At 47.6% G+C, this 17086-nt stretch overlaps 1 protein-coding gene across 2 annotated transcripts in view; it reads left to right on the top strand.

Annotated features, from left to right (window-relative positions):
- Ada2a (Transcriptional adapter 2A) overlaps positions 1–17086 on the top strand; it is a 278034-nt gene that overhangs the window by 18880 nt on the left and 242068 nt on the right. The window contains exon 1 of one of the 2 annotated variants that reach the window (XM_075684078.1): positions 1671–1879. The exons of the other annotated variant lie outside the window; for it this stretch is intronic. Within the exon in view, the coding sequence (XP_075540193.1) occupies positions 1778–1879 (102 nt within the window). The 5' untranslated portion in view covers positions 1671–1777. Of the gene's footprint in view, positions 1–1670; positions 1880–17086 lie in introns of those variants that run through there. 2 annotated transcript variants of the gene reach the window in all.

The following is a 17086-nucleotide window of genomic DNA, read 5'->3' as shown; positions in this document are numbered from 1 at the left end:
GCGGTGATAACGGTGGTCGAACAGGCTGGTGCAAATGTTTCGACAGGGGAGCGTGCCTTCATCAGGGCAACTGCTTTCCTTGGTAGTTTTCATATACGTGAGTCCCCCCCCCCACTCCAAACAGGGGAGATTTAGCTGGACCTTTGCCAAGAAATGTACCGACAAGCGTTTGGTAGTGGCTGGTAGAGATGCAGGAGTATAAAAAGCGTTGCGAAATTCGGTTCCGTAAGGTTAGCTTCACCGCAATACAAATATGTTAAGCAGTTAGACATACATGTTTTGCGGTGAATCATAGCAAGGGTATCTGGCCTTTGATGCAAAGCAGCTTCCCAAGAGGCACGCTAATCCAGTGGCTAGTTATGCAGTTCCCCGCATGCGAATGAGTTCCCTGCGTTCGGCGGTTTCCCAGCGACATACAAAATGACATTGATTGTGTTGTAAATGGGCGACGGCACTATATGCTGATGCAAAAGCGTCGTTTCGCTTTCGAAAACTGCGCTCGGCTAAAGAGAACACCTTGACTCGCATATGACCAAAGCAGTTGAACAGGAAACTACGATATTACGTAGCTATTATGGAAGAAATCAACAGTTCAGAAAAAAATGGCCGTGTAAACATTGACTGGCTTACAAGGTCGACAAACCAACGGTACAAAGCATCACAGCCACGTCCGAAATAGCGCTGAAGGCCGGCCAGTACACTTAGGCGCCTCGGCGCCCGTAATGTAATAGGAGACGGCAGGTCCACAAGTACATCATTAAGGAACACATATTATATATGTCGGTGAAAGCGGTCACTCTTCAGTTCTGACATGCTTCACCGCGTAACACTAGTCTACTGCGGCGAAGCTGACTTCAGGACGCCGATTTCTTCAACTTATCTAGCGAGGCAGGTCCATTTATCACGCTTGGCAACGTTTGACATTTTCTGCATTAATTTCGTTTGTTCTTTTTAATTTTATTACCACAGTGACCCTGTATCACGCAGTAGCAGAGCTAGTGCCGCGTCTTAGCTGCGTTAGGAAAGGTAAGCGTGTATGCAGCAGGCACGGCGGCATTGGCTCTTGTTTGGAAACTTCAAGAGACGCTCTTCTGCGCAGCGATGCCATTTGTATTATTAAAAGAATGCAGGTGATGATTAAATGAGCCGCAGCAAAGCTGTAAAAAAGCAGTAGTAATGCTGTTCTAAGATCCTCTCGCTCGAGCGAGATGGTACGTCTTAGAAAAAAAGCGCGATGTAACGCTATCTGACGGAACAGCTCGTCATGCCAATGTTTTCTTACGTTCTCGTTCTTACGCGCCTCCTCCCCTGAACCAGACTACTGAATGGTTCTGTGCGCGCACTGACGATCCCGAGGGAGGCAATACCACTCACATGAGCAGCTCCATATAGATGCCACTGCCCATTCCACATGCCGGCTGCAATTTGACGCGGCCATGAGGCAAAATATGCGCACAAGGTACCTAATGGTAACGCATCAAACAGCTCACAGCCCCAATCCTTTATTACACGCATATAGCGTGGAAAGATGAATTACTCACGCTCTAAGTGGGCACGGAATACGAACCGCTTCGCAGCGCAGCCGGCTCCGTAAGACAGACGCCATGGAAATGAGCGGATGTGACATCATGGGTTATAGCGGACGTGACGTCATGGGTGAACGTAGACATTTCGGGCACCGGCCTTTCGTCTGCTGTGCCCCGGGCACAGCAGACACGGCCTTGTTTACGTGTTTTACGTGCACGTTGTGTATCACTGGCACCGCTTGCCACGTGAAATGGCCCTCTTTGAAATTGCCATGGAGCTATTGGATTCGGAAAGCGACGACGAGTGCGACTACAGTGACATTCACGTTGACTCCGACGACGAGTTCGACGATGTGAGTAAAGTTTCGTTCGTTCTCCGTCCTCGCTTCACCGTTGGAACTTGAAGCTTCTCGGACGATGATCGGCAGTTGTTGATCAAACGCAGGCAGGAAACGATGAGATCAGATGTACAAGAAATATTTATAGGTAAACTTTTCTATATACATGGCAGGTAAAACAAATACATTACAAACTTGAACAATTGAGAAACAAAGTCTCACTCTTCGACTGTCTCAATGACTGTTAGAGCCCAGACTCGTTTTAACGTACATAGTACGGAGGCTCACTGATCTATCAGCAATCCTGATTTCAGCCAAGTCTAACGTACATGGTACGGAGCCTCACTGATCTATCAGTAATCCTGATTTCAGCCAAGTCTGAGGGACAGCATGTCGTCCCGATTTTTATAGCCCAAATATACAAAGAAAAAAAAAGCGGTAGGGCCGTTGGCCCGTCCCACAGGTTCAGTTGCCAGTCAGAGTCAACCGTTTGTTAAGCCACAACCCACAGGGATGGGCTTACTCTTAAAAATAAACATATTGGAAAACAAAGCTCTTTTCCTTCTTCGCCAAAACTCCGTTGCCCTCTCATTTCTCCGTAGTTAGTGACGGGCTCAGCAAAACACGCCAGGCCCGAACAAGTTATCGCTAGACCGTTTCAAATCCCAACGGCGTCTAGGCCGCAACTGTTTCGGAAGCAGGGGCATCGATACCACGTAGTGCGGCCGTACTCAAAGTTTGTCCGCGTGGGAGACTGATGGCCCTCCTTGTCCTTCAAACTTATTGTCTACAAGACAAAGTTCTCCGAGTGCGTGTTTCCAAGACGCCGTCGTCCGAATGCACTCTTTACGTGTGCCCCGCATTCCTACAGTGTGCACTGTAAGCTGGCCTTCGACACCACACAGGCAGTCGCACCCAACAACAAGGCTGGCGATTGCGTTCCGGACGCGTAGAAGATTAGGTCCATGCTCACTGCATGCGGCACGGGGTCAGAGTTGCTAAGCCCTTCTTAACCTCGGCGGCGCCTCCAATTAGTCAGGCACTCGGGGGCCAGACCCACAATACCTTGTACAGCGGTCCCTTTCAAGGCTGGTCTGTGTGGACTCGTGTGACCGTCGGCGGACTGCCAACACCGTGCGCACAATGCCGACTTCCCGGAATCGGCACTCGCCCACCTGGCACCTGCCGCGACGCGTCACCCAACACCGCGCGGTGCCTGTGACCCCACATAACACAGCAACTGTCGCCCGGCTGACATGGGGGGAAGTGAACCCCCTCTCTATACACGAAGCACGTGGCCGATTCGTGACACTTAGCAACACGAACAATCAGAGCGACCTTACAATGTGTGTTTGGGTAGCCTGTGCATTGGTACGAGGAGATGCAAATCGTGTGCCGGGGTACGAGAACGTGATATCCAGGTATCACGAGCATGAATTCAAAAGATTGTTCAGGCTCTCTGGAGAAACATTTGACTGGCTAAGTGGTCAATTCAGAGCTTCGACCTCCTATCCAAGCGCGCTTCAAGGGCGTCAAATATATCCACTGAAAAGACATGCCTAATTGCTTTTGTGTATATCGGCTCGCAAATTTCGATGTACGCCATAGGAGACAAGTTTGACTTGGCAAAGTCGTCAGTGCATGCATGCGTGACGCGGTTCGTCCACTTTTTGCACACACTTAGTGGTGATGTTGTATGCTGGCCCAGCAGTGCAGAAATGGATCGCATCAAGACAGGTTTCCTCGCCAAGAGCGGAGGCAAAGGCCCTCGGACTGCCATCGGCTGCATCGACGGTTCGCACATGCAGATCCTGACTCCGAGCGAAACGACGCAGTCATATTTCAATCGCAAGAAGTGGCCATCTATCATTTTACAAGGGATCTGCGATGATAGGAATCGGTTGCTGAATGTTTTCATTGGGTTCCCTAGATCTGTCTACGATGCCCGCGTTTTGAAGGAGAGCCCTTTCTTCGCACGTGCAGCATTGGAATGTGGTGAAAACTACATTCTGGGGGATAGTGCGTATCCTCTGATGCCTTGGCTGATGACTCCATTCAGGGACAATGAAGCCTCATTTCCATCGTGGAAAAAACAGTTTAATAAGCGACACAGCCAGCAGAGGGTGTCCATCGAGAACACCTTCGGCATGCTTAAACAGCGTTTCAGGAGGTTGTACCTTGTGGATGCCAAAACTGTTGTGCAGTCCTGCTGTATAGTCATGACAGCGTGTGTGCTCCACAACCTGTGCAACAACGAGAGGGACTTCTTCCAAGAGCTGACATCTTTACCACAAGAGGAAGATGTGGGTAATGACGACACTGAAGGGGATTTTGAATGCAGTCTGCCAGGCTTCAGTCAGTCCCTGCGAGAGTTCATTGCAAAGGAGCAGTGCTATAGGAACATGTCGCATCTCTGTGAATGCCATGCCAATGTGGAAAAGTGTTTTGTAAAATGATTTGTGTCACATATGAGGAATGTTTCCATTTGAAATAAATTGAACATGCAGTGGTAGTGCAAGACAACTTTATTCTCCCTGTTGCGACCCTTGTTGCTTTGCAATCAAGTCTAGCAGGCGATCAAATCTCTCCATGCGGTCTGCATGCCGCTTAGCCCGCTCTTCTTCCCACTTTTTTCTTTCTTTTCGTTCCTAAGCTCTCGCTTCGGCTTGTTTCTGTCTTGCTTGCCCCATTTTTTTCAGCACCTCCAAAAGGGGAGTAAGCTGTGACTTGCTGTGGCGTTTCCTTTTAGAGGCGAGGCTGTCCTCAACTGTTGCAGACAGTCTGTCCTCGACGGGCACAGGCAAAAGCTCGGCGGATGCTTCTGTGGTGCTTGTCCTGTAGAAAATATACACATAGATGCCACACCAATTCCAGGTTTTCCACAAAAACTGTCTTTCACTTACCCTGAGCATCCGCTAGGGAGGATTGCCTTTCCAGGCTCCAAGAGCAATCGCGGATTGATACTGTGCTCCTTTTCAAGTATCTCCGCCAGTTCTCTGTGTAACGCGTGATGCACAAGTGATCAACCCCATTGAATACCATAGTAAATAAGCACACTTACTCTTCATATTCGCAGGTCACGCGGTGGTGACCAGATGAACTGTTGTCCTTCTTGGTCCTCTTATACAGGGTGTCTACCAACCGGGAAAACTGGGAAAACCGGGAATTCTCAGGGATTTTTAGCAGTCTGGAAAAACTCAGGGAAAACTCAGAGAATTTGTGCCTCTATCAGGGAAAATTAGCTGTAATGTTATTGAAAGGGTCGAAAGGCGCGGTAATGCTGGCTCAAGCAACAGACAGGAATCGTAACGAATCGTCTTTGACGCCTTGTCGTCGGCTGGAGGAGTTGCCAGTGTAGAGTCAACGACCGACTTTCCGGATTCCCGATAATTAGGACGGCTTCGCGGCACCACCACGTACCCCATAGAGTCAATGTATCAGAACGTCTGAAATTTCGGACGCAAGAACTATTTGCAGTCCTATTTTCCGGACGTTCTGCATGACCGCAGGTCCGAAACGGCATTAATCAAAGCCACCACCGCTGCCATTTTGATTATACCTCGCCGCCTCGAACCGGCGCTATCGCACGCAGATCCGCTGGCAGCCGTAGCCACCACTGCGGCAACGCTACGCCTAGCTGCTTCGACGTTCGCTATTAAGCTTCTTGCCGTTCAGTGCCGTGTTTCTCCGTTTTTCCGCTGTCAGCAATAATTTTAACTTCGAAGCTCGGAAAGCACGGCGCATTCCATAATGCTGGTTCCTGAAAGTTAGTTTCGCCTCAGTACAGTTTTGTAACGCGGTGAAGCATTAGCAAATGTATTGCGGTGAAGCTTAACAAGCGTAGGAAGGGGCAATTGAAACGGGACACAGTATGTATTCCTTAATTTTACACGCGTGCACCCGCCCTCTCCTGTCACAGTATGCACCGCTATGCCTAATAAGTGTACTGACAGGCATTCAGAGCTTTTCTAGACGTGCCTATGTCGATTTGATCCCTTAAGAGCAGTAAAAGACACGCATTTATTTTTTCGGACTGCCTGACTTTTCGGAAGTTTTCGCGGCCCCTAGGGCGTCCGAAAAATTGCACGTTGACTGTAAACTGACCAAGAGTATGATTCAAATGGTCCGTAGTGCGAACGCGCGACAAAAGGAGCACGAGAACAGAAAGGACGGGGAATGAAGTATACGAGCGCTTCTTTGAAGGAGCCTGAGCTTAAAAAACACTCTTGGCTGACGCCAAGATGCAGGTGTCCCTCATACAAACCAAAATAATCTCTTTAAAGCAGTGAAACACAACACTGAGGCGTCGTGCGCGGACTGAGAATATGTCAGGACAGTTGAGGTTGACTTCCAAGCTGTTCCAGCTCAATTGTGACAAAATTCAGGCCTCATACCATTGAGCTTGCTATCAGTTGATATAAATAGCTCATATTCGGAAATATTTGCTTTTGTATGCATCTCCTTTTTTATTCGTATTTGAGAATGTCCGACTCGATTTGCAATCTTTTTCGAAGACATTTTATTTGCTGTGCATTTTACTAACCCCTCCTTTCTATTCTTTTTTGAATAACATTAACACTACTCCTTAGTATTCAAATTGGGTTAAGTCGGTTCTTTTAAAATTTTTTTTCATATGCTTACTAAAGAGTGACAGCATCGGGCGATATGGTTCCACCCTTCTTGACATAAAACATAGTTCTGCATCACTCACGGAATTTCTCAAAGGCACTCAGGGAAAAGCTGGAAAACTCAGGGAATTTGGAAATGTAACTTGGTAGACACCCTGTTATATGCTTGGTCAAGTGGCTTACACTTATTTTCAATCTGTATGGTAGTCATATTGCACATAAACTCTAAGCTTGTTGATAAGCTCGGTGAGTCTTACCCACAAAGGCTTTCTTGTGCTAAAATAAAAGCATAGCATAGTTAAATACAAAGCATGCTGCTACATGTGACTGAAATTTTGCGGCACCACTTCGATAGGTTCCTTTAGCACTTAAGTGTGGCGCTTTCTGCTACTCTGAAATCAAAATATTTGCATACTGGCTGCCACACATTTCAAACACTCTTGACATAAGAATTGATGTACTAAGCTTAAATCCTGCGAAGTATGCATGAAAACATTCCACTAACATTGTTGCTCACAATATTGGTGGCAACATAAAATGAAACGTAAAAGACTACGTACCGGAGTTCTCTGCTCTTTCCCACCAAGTCCTTCATCTCCGTGTACTTGGAGATGAAGAACTTGGTTTTTCGAGTGCTCCATATCTCTGCTGCTTCTTCAGCGGACGCAGATGCCGCTGGAAAGGCGCCTGGCCCCACTGCATCGAAGCCGTCACTGGCGCGGGCCGGTGTCGGTGGTTGTGTTACAGGAAGAATATTTTCAACTTGTGTATCTTGGGCCACGAACCGGAGTGTCAAGCGCTGCCCGTCTGCGAAGACAAGACCTAATATATGCAATTTGCACACAGCACAGCACAATCACTCAGAAATGCTAAGTGGACCTAAATCAATGCCGCAATTTGAGAGGGCCTATGCGTTGATCGTGGCCAGCCGCTACACGTGGCCACGAGTACGAATAAAGCACAAACTGCCCGCTAACCACGCTTTCATCGAAAACATGCAGCAGCACTTGTCTGATGCCTCGTATATATATCCATTTGCGTTTGCGTCCTCCAGTGCTGAGTCGTCGGGTTTGTAGACAAGCCTAACTTCTTTTTGGACGCCGTGAACGAGAACATGCATCGTCGTGTGCTCTTGGCTGGGCGGCAAGTACGCCATGCTGCACTTTTCTCTGCACTTGCTCTGGAGCGAGTGCAGGCCAGCCGAGAACTCGTGCAGCAGTTCGCCAGCACCTTGACAAAACGAGGAGAAAAGTGTAGAGGGCGCGCGCCGCACCAGAAAAACGAGAATGGCGGTGCTACACCCACTGAACTAGTGCAGCAGGTGCAGCCAAATCGAAGAGACCTGATGGTGACTCACTCTTGGGTACGCAAAGGAGAAAAGCGGGGAGCAAGCGCGCCGCCTTCCTTCGCGCGCGATACATCAGGGGGCGTGAAGGGGGGAGAGTCGGGCCTTAGGATTCTGTGATCTGTGATTGTGCAAGATGTTTATTTGCCTTGTTTGACGAATTATATACCGTGACGTTTCCTTAGATACGTAGATTTATTGGAGACTTACATGTATATTTAAATATTTTGTTGCGAGGTTTTGTGTATACGTGCAGTGTACTTTGTTTACCGTGACACTTTTTTGGCCTTTATCAAGCCGTATTTTTGCATTTTCGTATTCCATTGTAGCTTCGTATTCGTAATGTACGAGGGCGAGTCAAATGAAAGTGAGCCAACCCACTCCGCGCAATAATGGTTCGGTTCATTATCTGCGAGGCATGCGCGTAACACACAGACCGCTCTCATTTACAAAAGTCACACGCAGGTGTGAGGATAAACGTTCTTCAATGTTTCATACACTGGGTTAAACATGGTTGCGTGAAATAATGGACACTCCAAAAGTTGAACAGCGTGGTGCCATGAAGTTCTTCACAAAAATTTGACATTTTACAAAAATAAATTTGTCGCCGCACGGCTGCGGTGTACGTTGAACATTGCATTTCATTGGCCACTGTGAAGCGTTGGAGTAAACGGTTCAAAGAAGGACGTGAAAGTTACAAAGATGGTCCAAGACCTGGCCAAAGCCATCGTGCAATCACCCTTAACAAAACTGCAAAGGTTGATGAGCCGATGAGGCAAGAACGGAGGATAAGCATCAATGAACTGGCAGAGCGTGTGAACATCAGTCACGGTCCGGTTGACACCATAATTCATAAACATCTCGGTTATCGGTTCTTGTGTGTGCAATGGATGCCCAAGATTTTGAACCACCGCCAGATGACTGAGAAGTTAGGCGCTGCCATGACTCATCTGATCCGCTATCACAATGAGGGTGACGACTTGTCTGCAATTGGGATCGGGGACGAACCATGGTGCCACTACTACGAGCCTGAAACACGACGGCAAAGCTTACAGTGGAAACATTCGAATTCACTACGCCCCAAGAAAGCAAAGTCCATCATTTCCGCCGGAAAGGTGTTGTTGACCTTTTTTTTCGATCGTCAGGGATCATTAGGAATAGAATTTGCTAAGTCTTGAGAGACTATCAATTGTTTCCGATACTGTGAAACGCCGGAACGGCTGCATGTTGCAATCAAGAAGAAACGATGTAGAAAATTGATGAATAGGGTCATCTTGTTCCACGACAATGCCCGTCCCCACGTCGCTGATGTGGTTAATACAAACTTGCAAAGTTTGAGTGGGAAACGCTGAAGCATCTGCCGCACAGCCCAGACTTGTCGCCTTGCGACTTCCACATTTTGGGGCAACCGAAAAAACAGCTCAAGGGAACCATATTCATGTCGGACGATAACGTGAAAGAGTCAATTGCTGACTTTTTGAAAGAGCAACCCAAGAATTTTATGAGACGGGAATCACGCGACTCGTTAGTCAATGGGACAACTGGGACCAATGGAGACTACTTTTAAATAAAGTACTCCATTTCTGATATATTCGCATTGGCTCTCTTTCATTTGACTCGCCCTCGTATGTTTTGCAGAACTCCTGCTTTTTATACGTGCTCTCTGTTGAGACTATAATTTCGGTGCATTTACTCACAATACAAGACCGGTGACAGCTGTTCTTGCTTAATACATTGGAACAAATGAGAGCGTCATCGAGATTTTTCACTGACCGTTGCATATGTACAAGAATGTAAATACAGTGCTTGAATGACAAAGCTTCATTAACATATTTGCCCTCAACTTGTTCGTTTCATGGCCTTTACATTTTTCATATCAGCGGCAAGCACTGCTTTGCTGGTTTCGGACTGATATAATTCTGAAGTTCGTGCGATATTTTCTTTACTTATTAAATACACAAAAAACATGGAAGCATTGATATCAGTTATGTTGTGCACAATTTTTGGCACATACGAGTATGTTTTATGAAAAATACATATTTTACTTGTTTTGACAGTGCGTAGCGTTCAAGAATTCGTTTGCAACATTTTTGGCAATGGCAATGCAATTATTATGCATGTATTTTATCCCTCTACAAATTGTTTAAGAGGAAGCTTTAGCTCGGGCCCAACTCCGATGCGGCTTATTCATATACATGTAAAACGCAGAAACGCTTTTCTGTGATAACCCCTGGATCGCTTTTAATGAATTTGTTGTATTTCAGAAAGTTAAATTCTACTGCCTATTGGAAGCGGAATTTCGATTTAGGGCCTGAATTTTGTTTAAAATATTTCGAAAAATTCAAAAGTTCGAAAAAAATATAAGGACCACGTTTACAAAATAATAGCGTTGCATCAAGAACAGATATTGCTGTTCTGTGAACGGCATCTATTATAACAGTCAAAGCGGACAAATTGGTATGTCAATTTGTAGCTTACGTGAATTGGTCACGTTGTGTACAAGGGTTCTGCAAAACCGTATTTCCGCAATACTCTTTTTTTTTAGATTCATGAGTAACAATCAATTTTGTTTGCTTTAGATGTACTTTTAAGTGCAATTCACAGAATTGTGATGTCAATTTTGCTTGTTCAGTTACAGAGTTATAAACTAGATAGTTTTGTTTTCTGAAAATGTGCGATTTTGGGCAATTTTCGATAAAGAATTGACAACCCAAATGAAAGATCTAAAACCAGGAGTCACTAGAATTTCAGTTTTTTCTTTAAATGCAACAAATCTCGTCAAACTTGGTGCAGTGGTTGCCGAGAAAAACGAATTCCCCTACTACATGTATTTAGGTAGGAGCACCCGAGCTAAAGCTTCCTAAGGAGGAGGCCGAGCTGCAGGGTGAGCCCCCCCCCCCCCCCCTCCCCGAACGACATTTCCGGCTAAGCCACTGCTTGGAACGAGTTAAGGCTTGCACTGTTCCCTCACTAAACCCGATTCCCCTGCGTCGCAGCAAATCCTCTGATTTGTTAGAAAACAAATATGGATACTGAGGCGGGAGATGTGCCGAGACGGCAGCTTCAGTGTCCAGTACTCCAAAAGGGCCTTCAATACGAATCTTGGCCACAGGGAGACAAACACTGGAGGTTTCCACGGCTTGCCTTATCCAAGCACATTCTCCCGTGAACTGGCCTTCCTTTACGTACGACGGATGCACTACGTCCATTGTGGCTGCCGAGTCGCGAAGCACTCTACACGGATTGCCGTTTACCACGAGGTCTCAGATTTCCTCGTTCAGATTTTCCTCGTTACTAGTTAGTGACATCAACAGTTTGGGATTTTTGCATCCCACGGAGATATGCCCTGTTTGCTGGCAGTTGTAGCAAACTATTGGTTTCTTGGCCTCGAAAGCCTTTTTCTTTTGCCTTTCTGCCTTCTGTCCGGGTGACTCCTTTTCTCCCTCGCTTTCCTCGTCACTAGTTTTCACCGAATCTCACCTATCCATTGTCTTATACCGACTCGACTTTGACCATCGCTTTGGCTTGTCGGGTCTGCATTTATTCATCTCCTTCTTAGGAGCTTCGCTGCCTTCGTCCGCACGGCGAGTTACGTACTCCTCAGCGAGATCGGCCGCTCTCGTAACAGTGTCTACGCCTGGCCTATCCTGAACCCAATACTTGATGTTTACTGGCAGCCGGCGGTAGGATTGTTCTAAAGCAGCGCACTGCATTGTCTTTTCAGCGTCGCCGATTGCACCCTCTTCTCAGCCATTCCTTCAGGTTTACCTACAAGGTGTATGAAAAATCTGAATATGACTCACTTTTGGTCTTCTCGACTTCCCTGAACTTTCGCCTGAATGCTTCCGCTTATAATCTGTACTTTTTAAGCAGATTTGCTTTGACTTCATCGAAGTCCTCTGCTTCTTTCCCCATGCGGGCGATAATATCAGCTAGCTCACGTGGTAGTAACGTAAGCAAGCGTGGCGGCCACGTGTTTCTCGCGAATTTTGCCTTCTCGCACGTGCGCTCAAACTGTACCAGAAAAAGACCTATGTCCCCTCCTGCCCTCCTACGGCGTAGGGTGCCATCAAGTCTGTCATTCTGTGCTCGCTTTCACGTGCCTCTGTGCTAGTTCTTTCAGAATTTTGAGCTTTCAAGAGCTCAATCTCTAGGCGCTTCATTTCGAGGTCGCGCTCTTCTTTGGCCTCACGTGCTGCCCGCTCGCGCTCCTCTTTTTCTTCTAGGCGCTTGCGCTCTTCTTTTTCCTCTTTCTCTAGGCGCTTACGCTCTTCCTCTGCAACGATCTCTTGGCATTCCGTCAGTTCATCGTCTTCTGCCCCGGTCGCTTCGATCGCCTCAATTATCTCCGGCTTTCTCTTTGATTCGGCAATTTGGAGGTCCAACTCTTTCGCCAAGCTCAACAATTCCGGCTTCTTTAGTGCCTTCAAGTTCATAGCTGCCCTTAGTGCTGCTAACTCTTCACTCTATAACAAGCTTGACGTACTCAAACTTCCGTCAACGGTTCAAGAAAAATTACTGCACTGTACTTACAAAAAAAATACGTAAAAGCCAAGTGGTATCTCAGTAAAGAAAAGCCGTGCACTCACCAGACACCTTCCTTCCGAACGTTGTCACCAGGACGAAGAGGCTACGATCTCGTAGTTATCGTCCAAGTTGGGGTCTCCAGGTTTCCGTATCCCAATCGCTGCCAGTCAGTTTGTTGCGTACTCCAGGGTAGCGTATCGTACTGCTGCCGAGAAGTAGCGGCGCCTGCCTATCGAAGCTCGACCGACGTTACTTATTGGGTAGCGTGGCGCTGTCGGCGGGCTGCAGGCATCCGGTAGACCATGGCGACCAAGCAAGGGCGAGACGATATTCTAGTGCGAAACTTGCACGGTTTATTCAAGGTAAATGAAAGAAAATGAGAAGCGCATGAAGTTATCAAAAGTACATTTCGGAGCCTCTTAAATAGGCTCTCTACAATCGTGGGCGGGCTCTTGCTTTCGTCGGTGTCACGTGACAGGCACAGAAAGAGGGACCCTCCTCCTCTGGCTATACCGAGCCTGCTGAAAGGAAGAAGTCATCCCGCCTCCCGGAATTGTAGACGCCTGTCCGCCTCTTCTGCGTTTTGCGGGTTCGTGGAAGTTCTAGGTCCAATTCGAGGAAAGGGCCTTTCTAAACACACACACACACACACACAGGCACACACACACAGACACACACACACGCACACACACACACAAAAGAGGCTGTACACTGCGGGGCTTCCGGCAGACAGGTAGACGTTCGAAACGGTCATGGCGAATTAGGAAGTCCCGCTTTATTTCGACGAGGCCTGGTAAAAGGTCCGGTGAGAGAAAGTTCTTTGTGCACGATGTGCGGGACGCCAACCATCGCCGGAGAAGTCACGCCTCATTTCGATGAAGATGGTCGGATGAAATTCCTTTCGCCACGTGGTGTCAGACTCCAACCCTAACAGCAGCTAGCACCACAGCATTAAAGGCCATTCCGGAGGAGGACTACCGCAACGCATTCGAGAGCTGGAAGTCTCGCTGGAGCTGATGTATTGACGCAAACGGAGAGTATTTTGAAGATTTTTAAAAATTTGTAAGAACAAATTCAATAAATGATTTTTAATCGCCTTACTGACATTACTTTCAGGACAGACCCTGTACATGTACCTCGAAGGTATGTATGTGGAAAGCATTTCAACGTCTGCTTGCTTTTCTGGCATGGAAGAAAACGGCCTTTTGTCGCTAAACCGCTTACTTTTAAACTATTCCATTTGGTTCATTTTTCTAACTTCTGCAGAGTTGCATTCACAACTTTCATAGTTAACCGGCTCCGTTTTCATTCTTGCTTCCTAAAATATGCCCTCCCGTCATTCTAATTGGGAAGGCCTTCTGTTAGCAATGGGTATTGTATTTCAAGACTATCAGTGCAATGTTGCACGAAGAAAACTATTCTTGGAGTAAATTATTGTTCAGCTTGATATCATGATACTGCTGCATGGTTGTTATTTAACTCTGCAAGAGTATGGTCCTGCCATCCTACCAAGAGTGCACTTCATGGGTATTATTCTCTTTCTTTTGACATTAGCTTATGAGGCTCACAGATATGTATCTGTGTCAACAATAACACCTGACATCTAATTTTGTGCAACATACACTACATTTAATCAGATACAAGTTGCATGTTTTGTCTCTTGGACCAGCATACTCAGTAGTAGGAGGTCGAGACCACAAATGAGAATGGCCGGCCAAGATCTGTGGTGCATGTCCCGTGTTATACATCTGACAAGATTTCATGGTGGCAAGAAGACATGATGTGATCTTTCTAATTATTGTGCACAGAGTTATCAGCATGACAATATCCTTAATGCTATAAAGAGTACCTCCAGCAAGCAGTCTATATGCTTATGCCTTTTTGTTGCTTATGGCAACAAAATCCAACATCCTTTGAAACATGCTCACTTGCTGTCTGATGCACAAAATGAAGAACGCTGCCTTCTCTAAATTTATTAGCAACAAGAAAGCCACTCTGGAAGCAATTATATACATACACAGCAACACACACAAAAACCTACAAATGGAAGAAAAAACACAAACTAAGCTAACCATAAAATAAACCAGACACCCAACAAGTGTTACATGTCACTCAAGTATGCACATTCAACCTGAGTTAGAGAGATAGATGGTCGACTCTTGCACTCCTGTGCATGCATCTGGATATGTTAAGCTGCAGCTACTCTTTCTGTATCATAACTATCCCCATGTTTGTGAAATCTGGTGTACAACCCCAAGAACAATGATAGCTTGACAGGTGGTTCACCTTTCAATCAGTTCTATAAGGAGGATACATCAACTCTTTCAGCCAATGTGCACATTACCACATGAAAGCAGCAGCTTATAAACAGCACAACACCATACAGCACAAATTATATATTTGCCATGTGTTATTAAACTTACATCATTAAAGTACATTAGAATTGGTGCTAAGGCTGGTGCACAATATATGCATATACTTTAAACAATCATAAATAAGGCAAGAGCTTGGAATATGATTGAATATTCTCGGAACTGATTTGATAATACAAAAGTGAAGGCTTTGTTTTGGCATCACCCACTCCAATTCGTTTTCTTTTTTTTTCCAATTGAAGCATTGGCAAGGTTTGTGCCATGCGCTTCGACCGTGATTTTCCCTTGTTCGCGCACGGCCATGACCATAATACAAGAAAATCGCCCTAGTAACGCAGTGGTCCCTGCCTACTTTTTCATATACTTTACCGCAATACATTACGTATGCTTCACCGCATAACATGACTGTATTGCGGCAAAGCTGATTTTATGGAACTGACATTATGTAACGGACCTTTTGTCTTTCTGCTGCTCGCATGATCATAAGCTCGTAAAACCACAAAATACAGACTTGGCTTGCTGCTGGTTGATATTCTAGCTAACATTTCGAGACGTCCACGTTGTTTACACAAAAATCGGTGAAGTTTCTCGCGCTCGTACGCGCTTCAAAAGGCAGCGTGACCACCTATAATTAGGGTAATCATAAGCGGCAACCAAATCCACACAGGTAAGGTACATCAACTTCCGCAAAGCTACTGGGCAACGCCATCAATGATAACTGGCACAGGGGCTACCCAGAAGCTGGCAAACGCTGCGATGACATCCACACAAACCACGTCGCTTTCCACAAAGCTACTGGGCAACACGATCAGTCACAGGCACAGGTGAAGTTCGCTAAACACTACATGGGCAGAACTACTACGGCCATACTCAATCACTTCGCCAGAAGCTCTCACATTTAACGGCATCAAACAGCCACAATCACTTCTCCACAGTCGCGGGCACAGGCGAAGACCGCACGGGCAGAACGGAAGCACCGATTCAGGGCTCTCGTCGCGTTCATCGCTTTAGCGCCACCTATTTAAATATAGGCAGTGACTACAGTGACGGGGCCCGGTACTTTAGCATCTGCACTACAGTGACGGGGCCCGGTACTTTAGCATCTGCACTACAGTGACGGGGCCCGGTACTTTAATATCTGCACTACAGTGACGGTACCCGGTACTTTATCATCCGCACTACAGTGACGGGGCCCGGTACTTTAACATACGCACTACAGTGACGGGGCCCGGTATGGCTCGTCCCGGCCCCTTAACCATAGTGACGCTGTAGCGACGTCAGTGGCCGCACTTCTTTCAAACATTTTGTGCAAACAACTTCGAGCACTTCACGGAAGGCACTGAACTTTATTAAGGTCCTGAGGAGCGACTCCGAAACCCCCTTATGAGGGAGGAGCCGCCGCGAGCCGCTCCCACGTTGAGACGGGCAGCCCGTGCCTGACCGCCTCCTCACGCTCTTCTTCCGTGGTGAGGTGATCGTGGTCCCGTAACGAGGGGCACCGCAAGAGCACGTGTTCTAAAGTGCAGAATGGATCTCCACACTCCGGACAATCGGGCTTGAACGAGTCCTGGCGTGGTGCGGGGGATAGACCCTCCTGTCGATAGTGCTTTGTAATCTCGTTCAACGTGTGGAGCGAGTCCTTGTGGAGCCCTGCGTCCGCGCCTGCGAGCGGCGTTTCCCCGGCGCGGTGGGTGAGTTCGGGCGCGCGGGCGTGTGCCAGCTCGTTGGCGTTGGCAACGACAGGGTAGACCCGAGGCTGCCCATGTGTGCCGGGAAACAAGTGATGACGTGGGGGGCGACGTGCCCCCCTCGAGACCGAACCCGCGGCGAAGGCCCTGACCGCCGCCCGGGAATCCGTGTAGACCTGCAGTCTGCTTTCGTCCCGGAGGGCGAGGGCCACCGCAATCTGTTCCGCCAGTGCCGGGGACGATCCCCGCACGGACGCTGTGATCCACCACGGCCACCGCGAACCGGTCGGACTAACCGTATTGGGCGACGTCGACCAACGCGACCGATCATGGATCGCCGGCGACGGATCCGAGAAGCGCGGCCTACATTGTGTTGCGGGTGCATGTTGCGCGGGAACGGCGAGACCGTGCCGGCCTCCCGCGACCCCGCGTCGAGCGCGCACCGCCTTTCCCTGACGGCAGTGGGTTAAAGTTCAGCGCCTCCAGGATCCGCCTCCCCGCAGGCGAGGAAGCGAGCCTGACAACCTGGACTGACTTCTGTGACTGGACAACCTCATCGAAGGTGTTGTGGACCGAGCACTTCACGGACCGCGAGATTTTATTCCAGTGCTGTCCACAGCACCACGTGAATTTCACGATGTCAGCAATTTCCGTGCAGTAAC

This window comes from Dermacentor variabilis, chromosome 3 (genome assembly GCF_050947875.1).
Source record: "Dermacentor variabilis isolate Ectoservices chromosome 3, ASM5094787v1, whole genome shotgun sequence".
Taxonomy (NCBI): domain Eukaryota; kingdom Metazoa; phylum Arthropoda; class Arachnida; order Ixodida; family Ixodidae; genus Dermacentor; species Dermacentor variabilis.
Note: the sequence above shows the minus strand (reverse complement) of the source record. Positions and strands in the feature narration are given on the sequence as shown.